The 26,229-nt window shown below is 40.9% G+C and overlaps 1 protein-coding gene and 1 long non-coding RNA gene across 3 annotated transcripts in view; one reads left to right on the top strand and one right to left on the bottom strand.

The window, feature by feature from the left end:
- Positions 1 to 26,229, top strand: part of ADAMTS20 (ADAM metallopeptidase with thrombospondin type 1 motif 20) — a 263,623-nt gene that overhangs the window by 121,967 nt on the left and 115,427 nt on the right. The window contains exons 10-15 of the mRNA XM_073619942.1: positions 7,829 to 7,970; positions 20,102 to 20,206; positions 20,679 to 20,821; positions 21,488 to 21,669; positions 21,768 to 21,904; positions 24,892 to 25,009. Coding sequence (XP_073476043.1) covers positions 7,829 to 7,970; positions 20,102 to 20,206; positions 20,679 to 20,821; positions 21,488 to 21,669; positions 21,768 to 21,904; positions 24,892 to 25,009 — 827 coding nt within the window. The remainder of the gene's footprint in view (positions 1 to 7,828; positions 7,971 to 20,101; positions 20,207 to 20,678; positions 20,822 to 21,487; positions 21,670 to 21,767; positions 21,905 to 24,891; positions 25,010 to 26,229) is intronic.
- LOC141132008 (uncharacterized) overlaps positions 20,667 to 26,229 on the bottom strand; it is an 83,685-nt gene continuing 78,122 nt past the window's right edge. For both annotated transcript variants that reach the window (XR_012242850.1, XR_012242848.1), the window contains one exon: positions 20,667 to 20,773. This is a non-coding gene — a long non-coding RNA (uncharacterized lncRNA). The remainder of the gene's footprint in view (positions 20,774 to 26,229) is intronic.

Below are 26,229 nucleotides of genomic sequence, written 5' to 3'. Positions count from 1 at the left end.
AGGATTGGGGCTGCTCTGTGCAAAACGATTGCACAGAGCAGGTAAGTATAGGCATGTTTGTTATTTTTACAAAAAAAAAAAACAAGGGTTTACAAACCTTTTAATTGCTGTCTTTTATGTCTTCCTAGTGTTCAAATTTGAAAAAGAACTGGAATGATATCTTTATTTAAAATCTGCTGACTTACTAATAGTTAAATCGGTTGTAAACCGCTGGACTTTTTTTTGTACCTGCAAGGTAATGTGATAATGTGCTAGTATGCATTGCATATACATGGGAGCCTCCGTTCAGGCACAGGGCTCTGAAGAAACGGCACGGGTGGCCGTTCCTTCAGAACGCAAGCGCCAGTGATGTCACTGGCTGGATGTACACTAAATAACTCCTAAACAGTTTAAACACGTTTAGGAGATATTTACACTACCTATAAGTAAGTCTTATTATAGGCTTACCTATAGGTAAAAGCAAGAGATGGAAGTTTACTTCCACTTAAAGTGTAACAAGGTCTATGCTACCTCCTGGAGCTCTCTTCCTTATTTACAAAAGAGCGCCGATATTATATCTGTTGGTATACTTCAGTTGCTCCGAAAGGAGGCCTTTGGGTTTCCTACACAGCAATCATCCCATCATTTCCCTACCCCTCATCACTGCTCCTCTTGCAGAATCAAAAAATATTTTGTATTTTGTGCACCCATTAACAAAATACAAAGTGTTCTGTGAATTTATAGGGGAGAGGAGGGGTGGTAGTGCAATTGCTGTGTAGCATAGCCACATCTCTCTTGTACATCTCTGCTGTAGCACAGCCACACAATATGAGTGCCACAGTATAGCAAAAGCTATACTATCGGTGCTGCAGCTGTGAGCTTGTACCATTGCTTTCAGCCAGCTCTTGGCTTTTCAGTAAAAGTGATCACTTGTACTGCAAATTAAAGGTGCCCCCCTCCAACTTGCTGCTGCTGGCCATCATGGGTTTCAAGCTCAGAGCTTAGAGAACATCTGTTCCCCGATCTCCTCTGTGATGTATGAACCTGAAAGCAACAAGCATTTTGTCACTTCCATGTTCAAAGTTGTCATTCCCTAGCTACTGTGGTCGGTTAAACAGCTAATCAAGCATGATCTCTGATTAGCTGCAGTGGAGGCCATAGGTGATATTAGGGGTCTAATAGACCCCTGATGTCTCCATAAGTAGCACCTGTCACTTACTGATGCTATCATATAGGGGCCTATAAATTCAGATTACCACCTGCTGCTCGCTAACAGTACAATTACTGCTAGAGGGCAGAACAGCTGGGCACTGTGACGTACCTATATGTTGTGGTGTACTTCCTGGTTTAGAGGCATGTGCCCCCTGCTAATCTGTGCTGTGATTGGACACAGCACAAATTTAACAGCAAGTTAAGCCAGTCATTTTGACTGTATATCTGCTGATCAGCTGTGGCCAATCACAGCACAGATCTGTGTGTTTGTAAACACAGGATTTGGCTGTATTTTTCCCTGCCATTCACAACTGAAAGCAAGGAGAGAAACCCAGCCACATCTGTGAGTAAATGCAGCATGTATTCACTAGTTAGGAACACAGTTAACCCATTGATTGTCCCCCTGATCACCTATGTCACCCAGCTAGTTCCATTAATATAGCATCCGTGTACAGTAGTATCACTGATCACTGTATTAGTGTCACTAGTGACGTAAGTTAATCAGTTAGTGTCCCTCTCAGACAGTATCAGTTAGAGCCAGATTGTCCACTACACTATCACAGTCTCACTATAAGTCACTTATCACCGTCAGTACTAGTGTAGTGTCTGTACAGATCAATATCGTCATCATCATCAGAACTATACTATGTACCCAATAGCATAGTGTTCCCACAAACGCAGTGTTAGCAGGATCAGCCCCAGATCATTGCCGGCACTTGCAACATATACTGTAGCAGAATATATTTTTGCATAAATTTATGAAGAAATATTTGGTTGTGATCAAATACCACCAAAAGAAAGCTCAATTTGTGTGAAAAAAAATTATATAAATTTCATTTGTGTGCAGTGTTGCATGACCGAGAAATTGTAAGTTAAATTTGCGCAGTGCTGAATAGCAAAAAATGTCCCGGTCATGAAGGTGGTAATACCTTACGGAGGTCAAGTGATTAAAAAATGTTAACAAGAAATTAGAACAAAATATTTTTTTTAAAAAACCATCTCCATCGAGCTGTGCACACACAAATGCAAACACACACGTAGGGTATGTAGTCGATGTAGATGTAAAAACTGATTGCGCCACACGTGATGTATTGCCATAAATGTCCAGAGTGAGAGCAACAATTCTAGGGCAATTATTCATGGTTACCTGTAAAATGATGACCTGTAAAGGGTTTTAAAGTGTTGTCTATGGACAATTTTGGGTACCAAAGTTTTTTGCAATTTCACGGTCAGCCTTATTTTAAGGCTTGACATGTTTGATATCTGCTCAGTGCAACCCCAAGTTTTATATTTTACCAAAAAATGGTTATTATATTGTGGGTTTGTGTACACTAAATTGTATTTTATTGTATTTTTTAATGAAAATATGCATTTGATAAACATCTGCACAGATATCGTGCAACATAAAAAATTGCTAGTGGCACCATTTTATTTTACAGGGCCTCTAATGAAAAAAAAAAAAATATATATATAGATATATATCTATATATAGATATATATCTATATATCTATATAGATAGATATATCTATCTATATATCTATACACATATAAATATAAATATACACAGTATATAGTTGTCTGGATGTTTGTTTTTTTTCAAGCTACAGTGCAGATTTAAAAGTGTGTGTGAACAATTAAAAAACTCAAACTGTAATATTTTAATATTAGCTTTAAAGCAGTATAAAACCAAAAAGCAAACATGTATTATATTGCAGCTTACCAAATTCTTAGATGCGATGGTTGTATTAGTTTCCCTTTTCTTTCTTCTATTTTCATCTGGTGATCTAGCCAGCAAGTCTGTTGTTTTTCTCAAGCTTAAGCTCTCCAGCAGATTTCATCAGTTTACATAGATGAGACAAACGACTTAACACTGGCCGGGGGGTGATTCAAATGATCGGCTTTTATTTATTCATGCAAAACCTTTATTCCAAAATGAAAAAAATGTTTGCTGTAACTGATTATAAAGTGTGATCTGGAGTTTGGCTTCAATGTAATTAAATCTGCTAATACATTTTGCACTACCATTGCCCCCTTCAGACTGGCAATGCTGCTCTCTGCTGTGCCACCTGTTATCATTCCTCCAGAGTTGTGTCTCACTAACACTGGAGGTGTGATACTGGCCAGATCACCAGGTGAAAACAGAGGGGAAAAAAGCCAAAGATAACAAAACTGATGCAACCACTACATTAAATGATTGGTAAGCTGCACTATAATAAATTATTGTTTTTTGGTTTAATACCACTTTAAGGCAAGCATCCTTGTTTAGGATTTGTTTTCTCTCACATCATAACTTTAGCTATTGAATTCACAGCCACAAATAAGTCTTGCAATTTCCAAGACAAATAACATTTATTGAAATCTACACATTACTGAAAGTAAAATTACATACTGTGAAATACTGAGACTTGATTATGTGCACTTCAAAAAGAAAATGTCAGACAGCCAGATCTATAGATATTCGTATATTGAAAGACAGACATGCACAAGAATTAAAGATAATTTGGGAGACGTATGTAGACAGATCTTAACAAAGTCAGACACAGACTGACAGTTATGTTTAAGAAGACATCTTAGTGGAAAGCTGAAAGATCTAAAGATATAGAAACAGGTAGGCAAACCATCTATAAAATTAAACATACTTTCATTACCAATAACTCCCCTCCTATTTACAGCATATTCAATGTTTCTCTTTAATGCAATGATCCTTAGAAAATTAATTTGTTGTATTTGAAAACACACACTCAGTGGTCTCACCCTAGGATGCTCACTATTGATTTTAATTACAAAAAAAACTCTCCTTCTCACCTCCAGCACATAGGGAGGAGGCGATCTTTAACCACTTCAATACCAGGCACTTAGACACCTTCCCGCCCAGACCAATTTTCAGCTTTCAGCGCTGTCGCAATTTGAATGACAATTGCGCGGTCATGCTACACTGTACCCAAACAAATTTTTTATCATTTTGTTCCCACAAATAGAGCTTTCTTTTGGTGGTATTTGATCACCTCTGCGGTTTTTATTTTTTGCGCAACAAATAAAAAAAGACCGAAAATTTTGAAAAAAAACAAGTTTTTCTTTGTTTCTGTTAAAATTTTTTTGTAAATTAAGTACGTTTTCTTCTTCAATGACGGGCACTGATATGGCTGCACTGACGGGCACTGACTGGCACTGATACGGCGGCACTGATGGGCACCGATGAGGTGGCACCAATGAGGTGGCACTGATGAGGTGGCACTGACGGGCACTGATGATGGGCACTGATAGGCGGCACTGATGGGCACTGATAGGCGGCACTGATGGGCACTGATAGGTGGCACTGGTAAGCGGCACTGATGGGCACTCATAGGTGGCACAGATGGGCACTTATAGGCGGCACTGATGGGCACTCATAGGTGGCATTGATGGGCACTCATAGGTGGCATTGATGGGCACTCATAGGTGGCACTGATAGTTGGCACAGATGGGCATGGATGGGCACTGATAGATGGGCACTGATGGGCACGGATGGGCACTGACAGGTGGCATGAATGGACACTGATGGGTGGCACTGACGGCACTGGTTGTTTGCAGTGATGCCCCTAAGGGTGGCATTGTTGGGCATCACTGCAACATAATTGTGCCAATCAGTGCCCATTTGTGGGCACTGATTGGCACTGACTGGGCACACTGGGCACATGTGGATGGCCATGGGGTACATACCTGGCCATCCACATGTTGCCCCTTCCCTGGTGGTCCTAGTGGCGATCCCTGGTGGTCCAGTGTGGTGATCTGAGGGGGGGCTGCGCTGATAAACAATCAGCACAGACCCCCCCTGCCAGGAGAGCCGCCGATCGGCTCTCCTCTAATCGCGTCTGTCAGACGCGAGTGAGGAAGAGCCGATCAACGGCTCTTCCTATTGACAGCGTGATCAGCCGTGATTGGACACGGCTGATCACGTGGTAAAGAGCCTCCGCCGGAGGCTTTTTACCAAGATCAGTGTAGCGGTGTGTCAGACTGACACACCGCTCCACCGATCGCCGCGATGCGCGCCCCCGGGGGCGCGCTGCGGCATGTTATCCTGCTGGACGTCATATGACGTCCAGTCAGGATAACAGAACCACTTCCCGGACGTCAATCCGCTATAGGGCGGGCGGGAAGTGGTTAAAGGTTAAGTTTGCCTTTCTTTTTTTTTGTACAAAACAGCTTCCCTATGTACCAATATATCTTTAAGCTCCGTTCACATATATGCGGTCAAGGTTTCAGCGCAGCAGTCCGGTGCAGTGCTGTTCACCAGTTCAGGTGCAACTCAGGTGCAGATTTGTATCTGAAATTGCACCTGAACCAGACTGAAAAACACAGGACTCTTAAAGCCGTACCTTGGCTGCACATGTGTGAACCTGGCTGCCTTGAGAAGGATGCCAGTTCACATGTTTTGTGAATCAAAGTGGGTTCAAAACGCAGAGCCTTAATGTATCTCGGTTGCAGAAAAAGTTTCCTTTGATTTTGAGAACAAGACCTTACCTTAGCCCTTGCTATATTTCTTAGAAAGCTTCATCACTTGCTGGTATGTAGATTTGGGATGGGTAAGTAAGACACAAGAAGGAGTTTACCAGCTGACCTCATTAGCACACACCCTTCACCCATCAACTACTGTATGTTTGCACAACATCCCCGATATCTCTCCACGCGTGCATTTGCCTGGCTTCCCTAGCACCCCTCCAGATGGGCTCAGGCCACATGCTAAACTCCCTGGGGCCGCATGCAGCCCACGGGACAACCTTGGTGTAGTGCAAGAGCCTGCCTGATTGGATACAGAGTGATTGGCTAGATGTTGTGTCCTCCTGTAATATAGTTTTGGTAAGTATAAGGGAGACCACTATGCCAAAATGTCCCATGAGCTACTTTGCCACTTGTAGTGCAGCCCTTTGAAATCAATGTGTCGCTGGAGAAACAAGCCAAAAAACTTACGCTCCCTCTACTCTAGGTGTGAATGGGGTCTGAAAGTAAAATTGGTGCATTTACACAAGAACAATGAGGCTCCATTCACATCTGTTTGTTTCCAAATGCATGGCAAACCACACAGAAAATGCGTGCTTTGCCATACGTTTCAGGAACGCTGCAAATGTGCATCGTGTTTGTGTTGTCATTACATGTTAGTCTCCCCAAGTGCAGCTAACACCCCAAAAACTGCGGCTCCAAAAAAAGTCCTGGAGCTTCTCTGGTGTGATTGTCGTGTGTGGCGCAGCACATTCAAGTGAATGGTCTGCCTTATGCATGATGAGTGAAAAATGCTTCAAAACATCCAAAAAAAAGAAAACACATGTGGGAATGTGAATGAGGCCTGACAACTGAGTGTCTCTGTTTACTCCCTCCTATTTTCTTGTATAAAGCTGATCATATTTACTATGCAATCTGATCGTACAATCTCTGTACAATTTCCTTTAGATTTACCAAAACTACGGAATAGGAGGACCCATCTGAACAATCCATTCAATCTGTATCCAATCAGACAGGCCCTTGTACTACATAGCTGATGGGAGAGCTAAAGGAAATTGTACAATCAGATTTATAGGAAGTGGGTAGAAGATGGTATAGTAATGAGGGAGGTGTGGTCCAGAGTGGTGAACACACCCTATCACACCCTCTTCTGTGATGCAAGAAGCAAGTGAAGGCTCCTAGGAGACCTAACAGGAAGTGAATGCTGAGAAAGTATCTACAGGAAGTGATCGAATCTTAAATACATTTTAAAAATTCAAACAAACTGACAGGATTTTAAACCTCCTGTGGATAAGGTATGTGAGAGAAAAGTATATTGGGGTGGCTGGGCCAGAAATGGCACTGGAAAACTCTTTGAAAAAATTGAAATTCTGCCCAAAAAGGTTAACTTATCCTTTAAGGCCCGGTTCACACCTATGCATTTTTTAGTGCATTTTCAGTTTTTCAGAAACACACTACAGTCCATTTAACATGTTTTCTTATGGATTTATTTCACATCTGTGCATTTTATGGAAAGGGCCAGGGATTTTTTTCAGTTTTTTGGTTCCATAGTCTTCAATGGATCAAAACCTTGTATTGGAAAACGCAAAATGCACCTGCAATATGCAAACTGAAACTTGCATAGGTGTGAATCACGCCTTAGTCAGAGGTGGTGGAGATGAACTAGGCAAGGCTAATAACACTGCTTGGGGTTTCTGTGCAGCAGAGGTAGCAGAGAGAACAGGAAGTTAATCACAACCAATGAGGGGAGAGAGAGGGGACGAGGCCGAGCTCTGTGTCTAAATGGACACGCAGAGCAGTGGCTCAGGAGCATGCCTGCTTGGGTGCCCCCATAGCAAGATTCTAGCAGGAGGGAGGGGCCAGGAGCACTGGCGGGGCAACCAAGTAGAGGAGGATGGGGGCTGCTCTGTGCAAAACCACTGCACAGAGCAAGTAAGTATGACATGTTTTTTATTTTTTATTTTTTTGCCTTTAATATCACTTTAACTGGATTAGCCATAAGAATCATGTTTCTTTCTGTCTAAAAATAAGCATTAGTTGATTAGAGAAGCAGAATCAGTTTTTTCCAACCCATTAATGTCCAATATTTTGTAGGTACATCAGATAGGGCACATTAATTTGTTTTTATATATATATTAATCTTACAATTTTTCATTGTAGCACAGGTTATGGGGAATGTCTACTTGATAAGCCTAGTGGACGAGTTTATGAATTTTCACATCAGTTACCTGGTATAGTTTATGATGCTAATAAGCAATGTGAACTGATGTTTGGCAGCGGCTCACAAGTTTGTCCCTATATGGTAAGTTATTGAAAAGCTGCAATAGTTAATGATGCTAAAAAAGATGTGGATTACTTGCCCAATGCCCCTTCTCTGTATTTACTATAAAGATGAAAGCATGAAAGGATAAATGTGTATGTATGTCTTTCAGTTTAAATGTGCCATGGTTGTTGATTTTTGTTGTTTTAATCACATCTTTAATTATGTGCTTTCAAAATTATAAAAAAAACTCTTCCGAAAAAAATATGTAAATTTGAAATGAAAAAAGTAGACTTTTTTTGAGTAAGAAAGATTAAAAAGCAGTATCCTATTTTCCTAGGTAAGGTAATCAGATTTTCAGGCTCCAATTTTGTTTCAACAACGCTCATAGGTGACAGCAGGTTTAAATTAGTAAAGATGTGGACATAGAATAACTGGTAGAATACTAGAAAACTATGGTTTCCATGAAACTATTTAACATAATTTAGGTCTGTTGAAACTTTGTTTAATTCAGAATTTATGTTTTACATTTAGAGCAGTGTTTCTCAGACTTTTTTTCAGTTAAGGCATCCTTTAACTACTTGACATCCACAGTACAGTGACAGTGCATATCTTTTAGCACTGATCACTGTATTAGTTTCACTGGTCCCCAAAAAGTGTCAGTTAGTCAGAATGTCCACTGCAATATCGCTGTCCCACTATAAGTATCTGAGTATCTGATTGCCGCCATTACTAGTAAATATATATATATATATATATATATATATATATATATATATATATATATATATATACAGTGGGGCAAAAAAGTATTTCGTCAGCCACCACCAATTGTGCAAGTTCTCCAACTTAAAAAGATGAGAGGCCTGTAATTGTCATCATAGGTATACCTCAACTATGAGAGACAAAATGTGGAAACAAATCCAGACAATCACATTGTCTGATTTTTGAAAGAATTTATTTGCAAATTATGGTGGAAAATAAGTATTTGGTCACCTACAAACAAGCAAGATTTCTGGCTCTCACAGACCTGTATCTTCTTCTTTAAGAGGCTCCTCTGTCCTCCACTCATTACCTGTATTAATGGCACCTGTTTGAACTTGTTATCAGTATAAAAGACACCTGTCCGCAACCTCAAACAGTCACACTCCAAACTCCACTATGGTGAAGACCAAGGAGCTGTCGAAGGACACCAGAAACAAAATTGTAGACCTGCACCAGGCTGGGAAGACTGAATCTGCAATAGGCAAGCAGCTTGGTGTGAAGAAATCAACTGTGGGAGCAATAATTAGAAAATAGAAGACATACAAGACCTCTGATAATCTCCCTCGATCTGGGGCTCCACGCAAGATCTCACCTCATGGGGTAAAAATGATCACAAGAATGGTGAGCAAAAATCTCAGAACCACAAGGGGGGACCTAGTGAATGACCTGCAGAGAGCTGGGACCAACGTAAAAAAGGCTACCATCAGTAATACACTACGCCGCCAGGGACTCAGATCCTGCAGTGCCAGACGTGTCCCCCTGCTTAAACCAGTACATGTCCAGGCCCATCTGAGGTTTGCTAGAGAGCATTTGGATGATCCAGAAGAGGATTGGGAGAATGTCATATGGTCAGATGAAACCAAAGTAGAACTGTTTGGTAGAAACACAACTTGTCGTGTTTGGAGGAGAGAGAATGCTGAGTTGCAACCAAAGAACACCATACCTACTGTGAAGCATGGGGTTGGCAATATCATGCTTTGGGGCTGTTTCTCTGCAAAGGGAACAGGACGACTGATCCGTGTACATGAAAGAATGAATGGGGCCATGTATTGTGAGATTTTGAGTGCAAACCTCCTCCCATCAGCAAGGGCATTGAAGATGAAACGTGGCTGGATCTTTCAGCATGACAATGATCCCAAACACACCACCCGGGCAGCGAAGGAGTGGCTTCGTAAGAAGCATTTCAAGGTCCTGGAGTGGCCTAGCCAGTCTCCAGATCTCAACCCCATAGAAAACCTTTGGAGGGAGTTGAAAGTCTGTGTTGCCCAGCGACAGCCTCAAAACATCACTGCTCTAGAGGAGATCTGCATGGAGAAATGGGCCAACATACCAGCAACAGTGTGTGACAACCTTGTGAAGACTTACAGAAAACGTTTGACCTCTGTCATTGCCAACAAAGGATATATAACAAAGTATTGAGATGAACTTTAGATATTGACAAAATACTTATTTTTCACCATAATTTGCAAATAAATTCTTTAAAAAATCAGACAATGTGATTGTCTGGATTTGTTTCCACATTTTGTCTCTCATAGTTGAGGTATACCTATGATGAAAATTACAGGCCTCTCTCATCTTTTTAAGTGGGAGAACTTGCACAACTGGTGGCTGACTAAATACTTTTTTGCCCCACTGTATATGCCATAGTTTGTAGACACTATAACTTTTGCGCAAACCAATCAATACACGCTTATTGGGACTTTTTTTACCGAAAATATGTAGAATACATATTGACCTAAATTTATGAAGTAATTCGATTTACCACCAAAAGAAAGCTCTATTTGTGGGAAAAAAAATCTATTTTGTTTGGGTACAGCGGTGCATGACTGTGCAATTGTTAGCTAAAGTAATGCAGTGCTGTATCGCAAAAAATGGTCTGGTCATGAAGGGGGGTAAATCTTCTGGAGGTCAAGTGGTTAAAACTATACACAATCTTGAAGCACCCCTTTCTAAAACATAAAAAAACTAAACAAATCATTTTGCATAATGCAGCAATATCCAAACATGTAGGACACCCAACATTAGAAGGGATTTTTTCTTCCAGAATAAATACATCTTTGCACACTGGTACTGACTAATTTTCCAGTGTTTCTCCTCCTTTAGTTTCTCTCCCTCTCTCTGCTAATGTGACCCCAGTTCTGACAGAGAGGAGCAGGAGAGAGGTAAATAAGGATGCTGTGTGGTCACCCAACATCCTTTTTATCACCCAATGACGTCATTGGTTGTTAGGATGCCAGCAACTAGAAGGTTGTAAGGGTTCGCAATAAAACCCTGTGGCTTTATGTAACAAAAAGGCAGGCTTGATCCACCTGCTGGCTTGTATACAATTTATGGGCAATTTTTAGGCATTTGCCAAGGCACCCCTGAAGAAACCCTATAGGCACTCCAGAGTGCCTGGGCACCCTGGTTAAAAGGAATGGTTTAGACCTTGAAGGCATTTGTAGACAAACTGCCAGACTACAATATGTTCCCCTAGTTGTTCTTTAAAAATGTAAATATATATTTCAGGCAAGGTCTTTTTTTTTACATAATTATATCAGTTCGGTTTGGACCAATGTACTTTACCTATGTATATAATATACCTTGCCGATGGCACCACCCCACCTCTCTGTCTCATCCAATCAAAGAACACTTTGCATTTATTCAGAGAATGCAAAAAATTCCCTGAATGGCACCCATGCCGAGCGTCTGATCTCTTCTGTTCAGAAAGCATCAGGCTAGCCACTCACCACAGGATGCAGAAGCAAGTAGAGTAGCGGTGTCTACTTCAGTGATTTCCAGCATCCTACATACAGTGCCCTGAAAAAGTATTCATACCCCTTGTCATTTTCCACATTTTGTCATGTTGCAACCAAAAACATAAATGTATTTTATTGGTGATTTTATGTGATAGACCAACACAAAGAGGCACATAATTGTGAAGTGGAAGAAAAATGATAAATGGCTTTCAATTTTTTTTACAAGTAAATATCTGAAAAGTGTGGCGTGCATTTGTATTCAGCCCCCTTTACTCTGATACCCCTAACCAAAATCTATTGGAACCAACTGCCTTCAGAAGTCACCTAATTAGTAAATAGAGTCCACCTGTGTGTAATTTAATCTCAGTATAAATACAGCTGTTCTGTAAGGCCCTCAGAGGTTTGTTAGAGAACCTTAGTGAACAAACATCATCATGAAGGCTAAGAAACACACCAGACAGGTCAGTTGTGGTGAAGTTTAAAGCAGAGTTAGGTTTAAAAAATATACCCCAAGCTTTGAACATCTCACAGAGCACTCTTCAGTCCATCATCCGAAAATAGGAAAGAGTATGGCACAACTGCAAAACTACCAAGACATGGCCATCCACCTAAACTGACAGGCCGGGCAAGGAGAACATTAATCAAAGAAGCAGCCAAGAGGCCCATGGTAACTCTGGAGGAGCTGCAGTGATCAACAGCTCAGGTGGGAGAATCTGTCCACAGGACAACTATTAGTCATGCACTCCACAAATATGGCCTTTATGGAAAAGTGGCAAGAAGAAAAACATCATTGAAAGAAAGCCATAAGATGTCCCGTTTGCAGTTTGCGAGAAGCCATGTGGGGGACACAGCAAACATGTGGAAGAAGGTGCTCTGGTCAGATGAGACCAAAATTGAACTTTTTGGCCTAAAAGCAAAACGCTATGTGTGGCGGAAAACTAACACTGCACATCACCCTGAACACACCATCCCCACCGTGAAACATGGTGGTGGCAGCATCATGTTGAGGGGATGCTTTTCTTTAGCAGGGACAGGGAAGCTGGTCAGAGTTTGATGGGAAGATGGATGGATCCAAATACAGACCAATCTTAGAAGAAAACCTGTTAGAATCTGTAAAAGACTTGAGAATAGGGCAGAGATTCACCTTCCAGCAGGACAATGAACGTATACATACAGCAAGAGCTACAATGGAATGGTTTAAATCTAAGCATATTCATGTGTTAGAATGGCCCAGTCACAGTCCAGACCTAAATCCCATTGAGAATCTGTGGCAAGGCTTGAAAATTGCTGCTCACAGAAGCTCCATCCAATCTGACAGAGCTTGAGCTATTTTGCAAAGAAGAATGGGTAAAAATGTCACTCTATAGATGTGCAAAGCTGGTAGAGACATCCCCAGAAAGACTTGCTGCTGTAATTGCAGTGAAAGGTGGTTCTACAAAGTATTGACTCAGGGGGCTGAATACAAATGCACGCCACACTTTTCACATATTTGTTTGTAAAAACAAATTGAAAACCATTTATCATTGTCCTTCCATTTCACAATTATGTGCCACCTTGTGTTGGTCTATCACATAAAATCCCAATAAAATACATTTTTGGTTATAACATGACAAAATGGAAAATTTCAAGGGGTATGAATACTTTTTCAAGGCACTGTAGCTTCATTGGTCCAAGCTGAACCAATGTAATTATGTAAAAATATACCATGCCCAGAATTTTTTTTTAAATTGGGGTCCCGCAGCAAGTTATATTTATCTTGTTCTCTTATCACTTACACATTCAGGATCAGGATTCAGGAGAAGTATTTCTGTGTGAATGACATGTTAATCATGGTTGAAGCTTGCACAGGCGACTTTAAGTGGCAGCACTGGTGCGTTACCAAACAATTGCTTCACACAGTGCTTCCCTATATCCTACATGTGCAAATCACAGGTTAACTTTGAAGCTACAGTATGTTCCTGAAATGAATTACTTTCTTTTTTTTTTTTTAATCAAATCCTTTTTATTACTTTTTCAAATTATACATTATTCATCATAAACAGTAGAAAACATACCCCTTTATAACATTTAGTAACGCATAACACAGCCAGACTCATCATAAACACATTGTCTTAACCATGACTTATGCTTTACCCCACCCACCTCCCATCCTGCCCCCCACCCCTGTAACCCTAGTACCCACCCTCCACCCCAAACAGTTTACTTCTATTAAAATAACCTTATCTTAAGCCTGGCAAATCTTGTTATCCAATTAGGGAATCAGTACTTAGTACTTACTACCACATGCGTCTGTTCCCTCGTTCTTTTATTCATACCCTCGGTAAGGTTTCATATTTCATTGCTCATTCCCTGGCACCATAATCCCCATATCATTGTGAACTTCCTGTAGCTTCCCCTTCTGGTATAGATTGTCCTTTCTGTTCTTACCACTGAGTTCATTGTTCTGACCCATTCTTCAGGGGTAGGGGGCACTGCTGATAACCAGGCTTTCGCAATCAGTTTCCTCGCCTGGTATAAGCATCGTACAATTGCTATATCTATAAGCCCGTTCCCAATATTCTGACTAATTAGCCCCAGCACACAAGACTTAGCCTCGTGTTCCAGTCTTATCCCAAACCTAGTTTCTATAATGTTTAGGATCTCAGTCCAATACCTGGCTAATTTCAGGCATCTCCACATTATATGTATAAGGTCGCCTGTCTCTAGACATCTGGGGCATTTATCGTCTGATCTTGGACCGAATCTGTGCAGCCTCTTGGGGGTGTAGTAGGCTCTGTGCACCAACAGGAGGTGCGAAGCCTGCTGCGACGGAGAAAGGGACACCAGTGGGCCAAGCTCCAAGATTCTCTCCCACTGATGATCCCTCAACTCCCCCACATCAGCCTCCCACCCCTCCCTGGTGCGCGAAAGTGGTTCTAATCTCGTCGCCCTGGCCTGATCATAAATTCCTGATATTAGGCCTTTAAGGCTAGATATCCGTACCACATTATTAACAAGCGACGCACTACACCATTCCATCGCCTTAGTCTTAAATTGTTTATCTAATGCGTGCCTAATCTGGAGATAACAATAAAATGTTTCTTTTGGAATTCCAAACTCCCGTCTCAGGTCCGTAAAAGACTTTAAAATATTGCCATTAAATAATTGAGCCAGCCTATTTATACCCAACCTTTCCCACAGCCTGTTTGTTCCTATAGATTGTAGTTCTTGCAGCTGCCCATTCTGCCATATAGGTGAAAACTCCATGAGGCCCTATATCCCATCTCGATCTTCACTAACTGCCAGACTTTTGTAACCAATTTATATGTTGGAAGTTCACATCTTAGAGACCCAGCTTCCAGTGCCCCTGCTAAGGATTTGTGCGGGTTACCTGATAACATGATTTTTACACTGGTGTTCGCCTCTCCCCCACGTTCGCACCCACCCAGATGTTGCAACTGGGCCACCAGGAAGTACCTATATGGATGAGGAACCACCAATCCCCCCTCCCTGGTAGGATGCTGCAGGGTTTGAAGGCTAATCCTGGCCTGACCCTTCCTCCATATTAACTCACAAAAGAGAGAGTTTATTTTTACAAACCAGTCCCTCCCAATCCAAACCGGTGAGTTGTGTAGTATATACATTAGTTGTGGCATCCAAATCATCTTAACCAAATTTACACGGCCTGCTACAGATAGGGGGAGACGACACCAGATGTCTTTCTTCCTTTTAAATTTTTCTAGTAGCAGAGCTAGATTATCTCTAATATAATGGGTTGGGTTGTTAGCTAAAACTATACCCAAATACTTGAACTTCTCCACCACCCTAAAACGGGTATCCCCTGAGGGAGAGAGCCAGTAGTCGAGTCAATCGGGAGAAGTGTAGATTTCTCCCAGTTGACTATCAACCCCGATACCCTCCCAAATCCTTCCACCAACTGCATTGCCTTTACTAGTGATGGCCCCATGTCACCCAGAAAAAACAGAACGTCGTCGGCATATAACGCTATTTTTTCCTCACCCCCTTTTCTTTTATAACCCTGCAGACCGGATGAGTTTCTTACTACCTCCGCAAAAGGCTCCATTGCTAGGGCAAACAGCAGGGGCGATAACGGACACCCCTGCCTGGTTCCCCTCTCAAAGGAGATCCGTTCTGAGTATACGTTGTTTATTTTTAATCTAGCGCTGGGGTGCTGATATAATATTTTAAGCCAATTAATGAATAGGGGGCCAAACCTGTATCTTTCCATTACCCACCATAAATAGCCCCATTCCAGAGTGTCGAATTCCTTGGCAATATCCAAGGACAAGACAGCTCTGGAACCTTAATTCTCTACCGGAGTCTGGAGATTCAAATAAGTCCTTCTTATATTTTTACTGGTAGACCTGTTCTGTATAAACCCAGATTGATCCGGGTGGATCAAGGTAGAGATACATTTGTTTAGCCTAGTTGCCAGGATTTTTGCCAAAATCTTGACATCGGTACCCAGCAACGAGATTGGTCTGTATGACGATGTATCTAATTGGTCCTTCCCCTCTTTCTGGATTAGTACTATAATAGCTTCAGACATTGATGATGGTAGTCTACCGACTGCAGCTGACCAGTTCAATGTCTTCAAAAGCTCAGGGGCCAGCACCTCCCCATATTGTTTATAGACTTCAGAGGGCAATCCATCGGGGCCTGGGGACTTCTGGTTCGGCATATTCCCTATAGCTTGCCGAAGTTCCTCCAGTGTTACTGGAGCATCCAGACTATTCATGTCTGTGTCCGATAACACCGGCAGCTTAGTGCCTTCCAAGAACTTCTCCATCTCTCCCTGTTCTGGGCAATGTCGCGTCTTATATAAATCACTAAAAAAATTCTGAAAATATTCCGTTAATTACCAGAGGATCTGATGAAATTTCCCCTTCAGTTGTCTTAATCATAGGAATTATTGAAGAGGGTGAATTAGTCTTGGCCAATAGGGCCAACGTCTGACCCACTCTTTCCCCCTCCTCAAAGCTCCTCTGCCTCTGGAAAAATTTCCTATTTTCTGCTCTTCTAATTTCTTCCATTTTATATTCTTGTTGCTTCATTACCCAGGATTCTTGATTTTCCGGGGTTGGATCTAGCACATACTTTCTTTCTGACTCCAAGACCTCTTCTCTAATAAGCTCTCCCCTTGCCCTTGTTTGCTTCTTTACTTTTGATATCTGTTGAATTAAAAGCCATCTGAGGTATGCTTTCAAGGAATGATGGTAGATCAGATCACACCCCCGAGGCTGTACCAGTATTATATTCAATAAATTCTCTCAATCTTATGTTTATTTCGTCCCTATTCCCTATTATCTCCAACCATGTTGGATTTAATGACCACATTCTCTGGCCGCTATTATCCCGCACAGTTATTGTTACTATCAGTGGCGAGTGATCGGACACCCCCCTTGGCCGATATTCGATTTTACCTATTAAGGGTTGGACTTCTTGATTACCAATGGCCATATCGATGCGGGAGAGAGTGTGGTGGGACCCCGAAAAGCAAGAGTATTGCTGACTACTAGGGTTACGTGCTCTCCACAAGTCACACCACCTGACCTCCTTGAGGAACTGTGCCAACCTGCCCTCCGACACTCTACCTCCACTGGGCCCAGGCGGGAACCTATCTAGCCTGCTATCCAGCACAGCATTAAAGTCCCCTACTATAATAACCAGAACATCTTTTTTATCCTCCAGAAACCCCAATGGCAGGGACAGAATCTCCATCTTAAATGGGGGAGGGATATACAGATTTGCTATGACAAATGGCCTACCCTCAATTAAACAATACAAAAAAATAAAACAACCCAACCTATCAATACTGACATCCCTGCAGGAAAACATCAACCCCCTCCTGACCAAAATGCTCACTCCCCTTGAGTAAGAGGAGTACACTGAGTGATATTGTGTCTGAAATTTTTTATTTCTAATTAATAATTTAGTCTCGTCAGTCAAGTGAGTTTCCTGCAGGCATATCAGTTCGGTAGCACAGGATTCCAATTCCAAAAATACGGTAGCTTTTTTAATAGGCTCGCTTTTCCCCCTAATGTTCCAGGAACTTATACCAAATGTTCTAGGCTGCATTCAAATATATAACAATAAAGAACAATACCAGCAATATAAGAACCGGCATGAAGTTAACCTCCTACTTGGTAATAAAAAAGTTGCGGCCATAGGACGACGCTGTTCTAAACCAGCGCTGTTATATATAAAACTACAAAGAAAAAATCTCCAACCTCTATTTTGACAATACCAATTTACCACATGTGCCCTTTTTCCCCATAGCCTTTTGCATCAAATCAACAATAACCCCTCTTACTTCACTCAATGCTAATATTGTGAGGCGGGGACAGGGAGAGTTTGGGGGGAAAATACCCCCCCCCCCCCTTTCCCACCTCTATCTAAGGTTTTTTTCCTATTCATTCTTATTCTTGTGAAGTTTAAGTGTTTGCATTTCATTTCTTTCACCTTCCCAAACTTTATTAACAGTGCTCTGCAACTTTTTAACATTTTTATTACAACTGTGATACCCAATCCTATAAATAAACCCTTCTTCCCCCACATTGCCTAACTTGGCGTGCCCTAGGGGCATTCCTTGTGACCTTTCTAACCCCCGCAACCCAATCCATCCACTCCCCTATCCCCCACTCTAGATATAACTCGCTTGTCCTAGCTGTCAATCCCTTCTCACGCTTCCCTCCCCCTCCCCCCTCATCCCCTGTGACCCTATCACCCCGAGGGCCAAAAAGACCCCCGACACCAACCTTAACATTACTCTCATCCTTCACTACACCAACCCACCCCTCTCCCTCCCAACCCCTACTGCTGCGAAAAAAAAAAAAAAATGAATTACTTTCACTAGGAATAAACATTTTATGGAGCAGGCTATTGCTTTTATTTTAATTATTATTTTGCTTCTTACAATGTTGCTCTGATTACTTGTAAAATAAATACATGTAGATGGAATATATATATAGATAATATATATATATATATATATATATATATACACACAGTATCTCACAAAAGTGATTACGCCCCTCACATTTTGTAAATATTTTATTATATCTTTTCATGTGACAACACTGAAGAAATTACACTTTGCTACAATGTAAAGTAGTGAGTATACAGCTTGTATAACAGTGTAAATTTGCTGTCCCCTCAAAATAACTCAATACACAGCCATTAATGTCTAAACCGCTAGCAACAAAAGTGAGTAAACCTCTAAGTGGGCCCAAAGTATCAATATTGCCTTAACCCGCTTGAGCATGGAGTTCACCAGAGCTTCACAGGTTACCACTGGAGTCCTCCTCCACTCCTCCATGATGGGATCACGGAGCTGGTGGATGTTAGAGACCTTGCACTTCTCCACCTTCCGTTTGAGGATGCCCCACAGATGCTCAGTAGGGTTTAGGTTTGGAGACATGCTTGGCCAGTCCATCACCTTTACCCTCAGCTTCTTTAGCAAGGCAGTGGTCCTCTTGGAGCTATGTTTGGGGTCGTTATCATGTTGGAATATTGCCCTGTGGCCCAGTCTCTGAAGAGCAACACTCATGCAGCCCCAGACCATGACACTCCCACCACCATGCTTGACTGTAGGCAAGACACACTTGTCTTTGTACTTCCCAGTTCCAGTAATCCATGTCCTTAGTCTGCTTGTCTTCAGCAAACTGCGGGCTTTCTTGTGCATCATCTTTAGAAGAGGCTTCCTTCTGGGACGACAGCCATGCAGACCAATTTGATGCAGTGTACTTCATATGGTCTGAGACTGACAGGCTGACCCCCCACCCCTTCAACATCTGCAGCAATGCTGGCAGCAGTCATACGTCTATTTCCCAAGGACAACCTCTGGATATGATGCTGAGCACGTGCACTTAACTTCTTTGGTCGACCATGGAGAAGCCTGTTCTGAGTGGACCCTGTCCTGTTAAACCACTGTATGGTCTTGGCCACCGTGTTTTGGCTCAGTTTCAGAATCTTGGCAATCTTCTTATAGCCTAGGCCATCTTTATGTAGAGAAACAATTATTATTTTCAGATCCTTAGAGAGTTCTTTGCCATGAGGTGCCATGTTGAACTTTCAGTGACCAGTATGAGAAAGTGAGAGCGATAACACCAGTTTTACCATACCTGCTCCCCATTCACACCTGAGACCTTGTAACATTAACGAGTCACATAACACAGTGGAGGGAAAATGGCTAACTGGGCCCAATTTGGACATTTTCACTTAGGGCTTACTCACTTTTGTTGCCAGCGGTTTAGACATTAATGGCTGTGTGTTGAGTTATTTTGAGGGCACAGCAAATTTACACTGTAATACAAGCTGTATACTCACTACTTTACATTGTAGCAAAGTGTAATTTGTTCAGTGTTGTCACATGAAAAGATATAATAAAATCTTTACAAAAATGTGAGCGATGTACTCACTTTTGTAAGATACTGTATATATATATATATATATATATATATATATATATATATATATATATATACAGTGCCTTGAAAAATTATTCATACCCCTTGAAATTTTCCACATTTTGTCATGTTACAACCAAAAATGTAAATGTATTTTATTGGGATTTTATGTGATAGACCAACAAATTTCAAGGGATATGAATACTTTTTCAAGGCACTGTTTATGTTTTGTTAATAAACATCGTTCTTTTTTTTATATCAGAAACAGTGCAAGAGACTGTGGTGCACCAGTACTGAAGGAGCGCATAACGGATGTTTTACACATCACATGCCTTTGGCTGATGGAAGTGACTGTGGACATGGAAGGGTAAGCTTCTTCATGGTCTCTTATCTATTTTCACTATACAGACATTTTATAAGCACTTTTATACTGTATATTTCTACTGTTCAACTTTTTATTGCTTTTAGATTCCACCATGAAACATTAATTAAAACATATATAAAAACAGTATAAAAAGCACTGTCATGATTCTGTGCTTTAGCAAGCACTAGCTGTATCACACATAAAAAGCTCACTGCTGCTATGTGTTAACAGTGACCTCGTTGCCGGTATATATGGCTCGGTCGCTCAATGGCTCCGTAGTTTGGACATCCACAAGTGCTACATCACTTTTGTCACCTGCTCCTCCTTCCAACGTGTATTATCATCAAAAAGACTTCATCAAGTGTTTATGAAAAATAGTAGAATATGTTTCTTCTATTTAGATGCTCTAGAACAACACCTTACTATGTATTGGTTGTCTCTGAAATACCTTTGCTTTTATGTTTGCACTGACCAGCATTGTCGCAGTGGTCTTTGTGTGGACAAAGTTGACGCTCGTTCTGTGGATGGTGGTTGGGGACCATGGGAGCCATATAGTTCATGTTCGAGAACCTGCGGAGGTGGAATTAAAACATCTTCAAGAAGCTGCAATCAACCTGAGTAAGATTTGCAAGATGAATTATGCATTATTTATGTTACTTTTCTTGAGGTAAAGCTTTTATAATCTTAAAATTGGTACATTGTTCATTGCCAGAACCTTTTCCAACTTGATATTAATCTGCTATAGGCGTTTATAATTTTTCACACTACTGTTTGACCTAAGCTCCTGTGCTCTACATTGGAACCCATTAGCCATTAAAAACTATTTTTTAACCAGAATTCTTGTATATAATCTCTAATGTCCCAATGTACCTAGATTGTAAGCTATTTGGTAAAAGACATAGCCTGTTCTGCTTTTGACAGCAATGGCTAACTTTAACTGGGATTGGTTTTTATTAGAATCTGTATTGTGATTGCATTGTAAAATCATAGAAAGAATCAGATGTAGTGTACTTCTTTCATGTCCCGTCTTAGTAGACTGACAATAATTTAGAAGAACTGTAGTTCTGGCTTCCTTTAACTATTTAAGATACATTTTTTGTGTTTTCCTGGTTATTTACCACTTTATTAAACTTAACTGCTGCATGTTTTTATTACTTCATGTGCATCTACCTAAGCCACCATATGTTCAGATCATTTTCTTTACCTTTTTCTTTAACAACTTTTAATGTTTGTGCTCACATTTCAAAATGTGGGTTGGCGGTAATTTCTGTTCTTTTTTTTCAGACCAAGAAATGGTGGCAAATATTGTGTAGGGAGGAGACTAAAATTTAGATCTTGTAGCACCGATTCCTGTCTGAAAGGAAAGAAAGATTTTAGAGAAATGCAGTGTTCTCAATATGATGGCAAACATTTCAACATCAATGGCCTTACGACCAATGTACGCTGGATTCCAAAATATAGTGGCAGTAAGTATTAAGAGGGATCTTTTTTCCTGAAAAATAAAAACAGCGCTTGATGCAGAAGCTTCACAGTAACAGAATAAAATGTTGTATTGTTTGTACAGTCTTAATGAAAGATCGCTGCAAGCTATTTTGTCGTGTTTCTGGGACGTCGTCCTATTACCAGCTGAAAGACAGAGTTGTTGATGGTACTCCTTGTGGTCCTGAAACGGATGACTTGTGTGTTCAAGGGTTGTGCAGGGTATGAATAAAAATGTGTGTATGTATTATGTATATATGTGTCTGTGTATTATTACACTTTTTTATATTTGCCAAGATTGCTTTTTTATTTTGTCTCCTAATTGGCTTTACTAAATTAAGAAGAAAAGTAGTTCAAGTTCACTTTATGGCAGGATATTTAAAAAGCTTAAAGTGCATGATGTATTCTACTCACTGATAGGATTGCTTGGTTACTGTGCCAAACATTTTTAGCACTTATATGACAGCACTAGATGTGTTTTATGAGTGTGATGCAGATGGTGTTTGCTGACCTTCCTGGTATATCAGTGTTTAATGCTTTATTTGATCACTCATTTTCACCTTATGCATGAGCATTGTCAGCTAAACTAAGCACACCTGTGACACAGGGAATGCACTCAGCCATTTCTACGTCTAGTTCAGATTTTTGTTCAGACATGGTTAAAGAAGAGCTTCAGTCTCCTATGTAAAAATGAATAGTCAGCAGCTACAAAAAATGTAGCTGCTGACTTTTAATAAACAGCCACTTGCCTGTTCCACGATCCAGCACTGTGCTTGGCCCAGACGTTTTCACCCTATGTTCTCTCTTTCCAGCACTGGCCTCTTTACTATGGGCACCTGGCTGTGACATCTTGCAGCTTCACAGCTGGGTGCCCACTGTGCATGCACGAATGGCGCTGCGCACTGTGTATGGTCCCGTGCACTTCTGGGACCTGTCACATGTCCCAGAAGACTGTGGGGGGGGAGGAGAATGTCTGCTTCCGATCGCCTAGGCACTCGGAGCGAAAGTGGGAGCGGGTACTTGTCAAAATCTGGTACCTGCTCCCCCCTCCTCTCCAAAAGCTCCATTTCACAAACAGTAGCAGGGGAAGAGGCCTTAAAGCGGAACTTTGCCTTTTGGGTGGAGCCCCTCTTTAACCATACCTTTGTGTTTTAGGCATTCCACATTTATCTGCGCTTACTGTCATCTTTTATTTACTTGAAAGTGTGGGATTCTAAAAAAATAAACATTCTTTTCTACCTATGTGGATGCAGCATGGATCCATGCTGCATCTGTCTCCCACCTTCTCTACACCAACCCTCTGCTCTGCCCCTTCAGTGCTTACTGGAGTGGCGGGCGTTGGAGGGGGCAGGAGAGGCTGGCTCAGGCTCTCCATGGCATGCTGGGAGGGTGAGCCAGCTGCCAGTCAGACATCTGGACAGATCCCAATATTTTTGCTGGGATCCCTGCAGAGCCTGGTCTGTCCCTATGACGTCAGCCAACAGCAGGCTTCTTTTGAAGAACACTCCTATCTCAATTCTAAGACTGAGATAGAGATGGATGGCTTACATTTCACATGTGCTAACATTGTATTTCCAAATAGCCCTGTTCCACCTAGGACAGGGTAAAGCATTAGGGATGATGCTGACATGCCTTGAATACACTTTAACATGCTTTGCCTTAAGACTTCCAACAGACAGTTCCAAGTAAATCTAAGACAAATTCATTTAAAAAAAAAATAGATATTCAGGATAAATTGAAAATGAAAAATGAAAATGAGGAGGCACCCTTTGCTTCAGCTCACAAGAAAATATTATATAAGACAGTTATCCTGTTATCAGAAACAGCAGTTCAGCTTTGATTTATCTTAAAACTGCCAAGTCCTTCAATTTGTATATTGAATGGTAGAAAAGTTTAGAAGTACAGTTATCTTTTTCTACTCATATCCCCTTCTCCAGTACTTTCAGCTTAGAATATACTTACCTACAACATCTGTCTTCAGATATTAGATATGCGACCTGACTTGTGCCACACAGCATCTGGCTGAATTCTTCAGAAAACCTCCATTTGCTGGCACACACATACACATCACAGCCTCCATTCACTACAGTTGAAAACCCATTGCAGCCTCACAGGCCAATAGAGGGACTTTCCATTGATCTGAATGGAGACCAATACTCCTTGGATTATTACTGAAGACATAAGTCAGAGGCTGTAGGGTCAATTCACTAAGAGTTAAATAACGGCTAATAAAATGTCATAAATTACCACATGCGGTAACAATTGTGCAAGTGTTAAATTCATTAAGAATTTTGCGTTAAACACCGAATGCGGCATTTGTTTGATTTAGCGGTAATTACTGCATTATTTAATGCGGTAAATTACCGCATTGAGCTGATTGCTAAGGAGCAGGTCGGGAAGCCGGTCGCCTAGTCTTTAACAACAGATGGCTCATCAGCTGTCCGCGTGTTCCTCGCTGACACCTGAATGTGAAAAAAAATTGCAGACAATTAAATATTATGAAAAAAAAATGGAGTGGGGTTCACCCCAGTCCATACCATACCCTTATCCGAGCATGCAGCTCAGAAGGTCAGGAAAGAGGGGGGCTTGAGTGAGTGGCCCCCAAGCCCGACGCTGTTCTTTGACAAATACCGCATGTGATACCGCCAGCAAAACCCTGGTGGTAATTATAGCAGGTTTTTTACGCTCAAGTCCATTTGTTAATTGACCTCAAAAGCTTTTTAAACAATATTTACGGGCACATTTTTTTGCGGTAAATCCCGCATAATTGTTATTTTTTTAATGAATTGGGCTTACTTTACTGCATGCGATAATTTAGTCATGTGACTACGTTATCGCATGCGGTAAACGTTAGTGAATTGAGCCCTGTGTGGCATGAGGCAAGATGCAAAGTCAAGATCTGGGAAATATATAGTCAAAGTTTTGGGGGAGGCAAGGGGGTTGGTAAAAGTGTACTTATCCTTTAATTCTTGGTTTGTTCACACATCATTTCCTGCTATTTATTATATCATAAAACTTGTTCACAGGGTGACTTTTATAACTGTAGTAGTTGGAAAATTGAGAGAACTAAGTACTTTTCAATGATAACTTCCAGTACCAGTCCATGTTATGAAGGCTGTTTCACAGAAAAGAAAAATAAATTGAGTTTGCAGGTTATATTTCATGTGTGCTATGCTCTGCATTTCATCACCTTTTTTCATTTCTTCTAGCAAGCAGGTTGTGATCATGTTTTAAATTCCAAAGCAAGAAAAGATAAATGTGGTGTTTGTGGCGGTGATAATTCCTCCTGTAAAACTGTGGCAGGAACCTTCAATAAAGCTCAGTATGGTATGTTGATATGCAGTATCCTCACTGGGTTTACAAAGCTCAGCATGTTTTATTACTGTACAGTTCCAAGTTAAACTGTTAGTTGAGCTCTTGTTGGTGTATATTTTGTAAATAGTCAAATAGATTTTGTTTGCTTGACTTGCTCTACTGCACAGCAGCCATATACTGTACATCTAAGTTTCAGTGTGATGTTAATAGCCATATATAATGGTGCCTTCTTATCATCTAAATAACTAATTTAGATAACTAATAACTGTTTTTGTCAGAAATGATACCATGCATGAAAACTCCAGTCAATTGAAGTGAATTATTTTTCAGATTTTTATTGAACTATTTATTGAACTATTGCAGAATTTGTAGACTGATTAACCACTTAAAGACTGCCCACCGCATATATACTGCGGCAGGGTGGCTCTATTGTATGAAACAATGTACCTGTATGTCATTTCGTGCAATAGATACTGTGGACAACGTGTGCGCACGCCCGCTGCACGGAGCAGAAGCCAATCAGCGGGTCTTGCGGACTGGCGATTGCTCCACAGAGAGGCAGAATGGGGTCTGACTATGTAAACAAGGCAGATCCCCGTTCTGACAGGGAAGTACACAGAGCTTTTCTGTGCCTGTTAAGCAGGAACATTCAGTCTTTGTGTTCTTCTTGTCAGTCCATCCCCCACACAGTTCGAAAGCACTAGGAGGGAACACACTTAGCCCTTTGATCGCACCTGATGTTAACCCCTTCCCTGCCAGTGTCATTTATACAGTAACAGTACATTTTTTTTAGCACTGATCACTCTATTGGTGTCACTGGTCCTCAAAAAGTGTCACTTAGTGTCAGATTTGTCCGCCGCAATGTCACAGTCCCGCTAAAAATCGCTGATCGTCGCCATTACCTGTAAAAACAATGAAAAAAATGTAAAGTCCATAAATCTATCTCATAGTTTGTAGACGCTATAACTTTTGCGCAAACCAATCAATATACGCTAATTGGGATTTTTTTTTTTTAAATATGTAGAAGAATACGTATTAGCCTAAATTGATGAAGAAATTTTGATTTTTTACATTTTTTTTTGGATATGTATTATAGCAGAAAGTAAAAAATATTGGGTTTTTTTTTTTCAGTCTTCTTTTGTTTATAAAAAATAAATAAATAAAAACCACAGAGGTGATCAAATACCACCAAAAGAAAGCTCTATTTGTGGGAAAAAAAGGACATACATTTT

This window comes from Aquarana catesbeiana, linkage group LG03 (assembly GCF_042186555.1).
Source record: "Aquarana catesbeiana isolate 2022-GZ linkage group LG03, ASM4218655v1, whole genome shotgun sequence".
Classification (NCBI taxonomy): Eukaryota; Metazoa; Chordata; class Amphibia; order Anura; family Ranidae; genus Aquarana; species Aquarana catesbeiana.
Note: the sequence above shows the minus strand (reverse complement) of the source record. Positions and strands in the feature narration are given on the sequence as shown.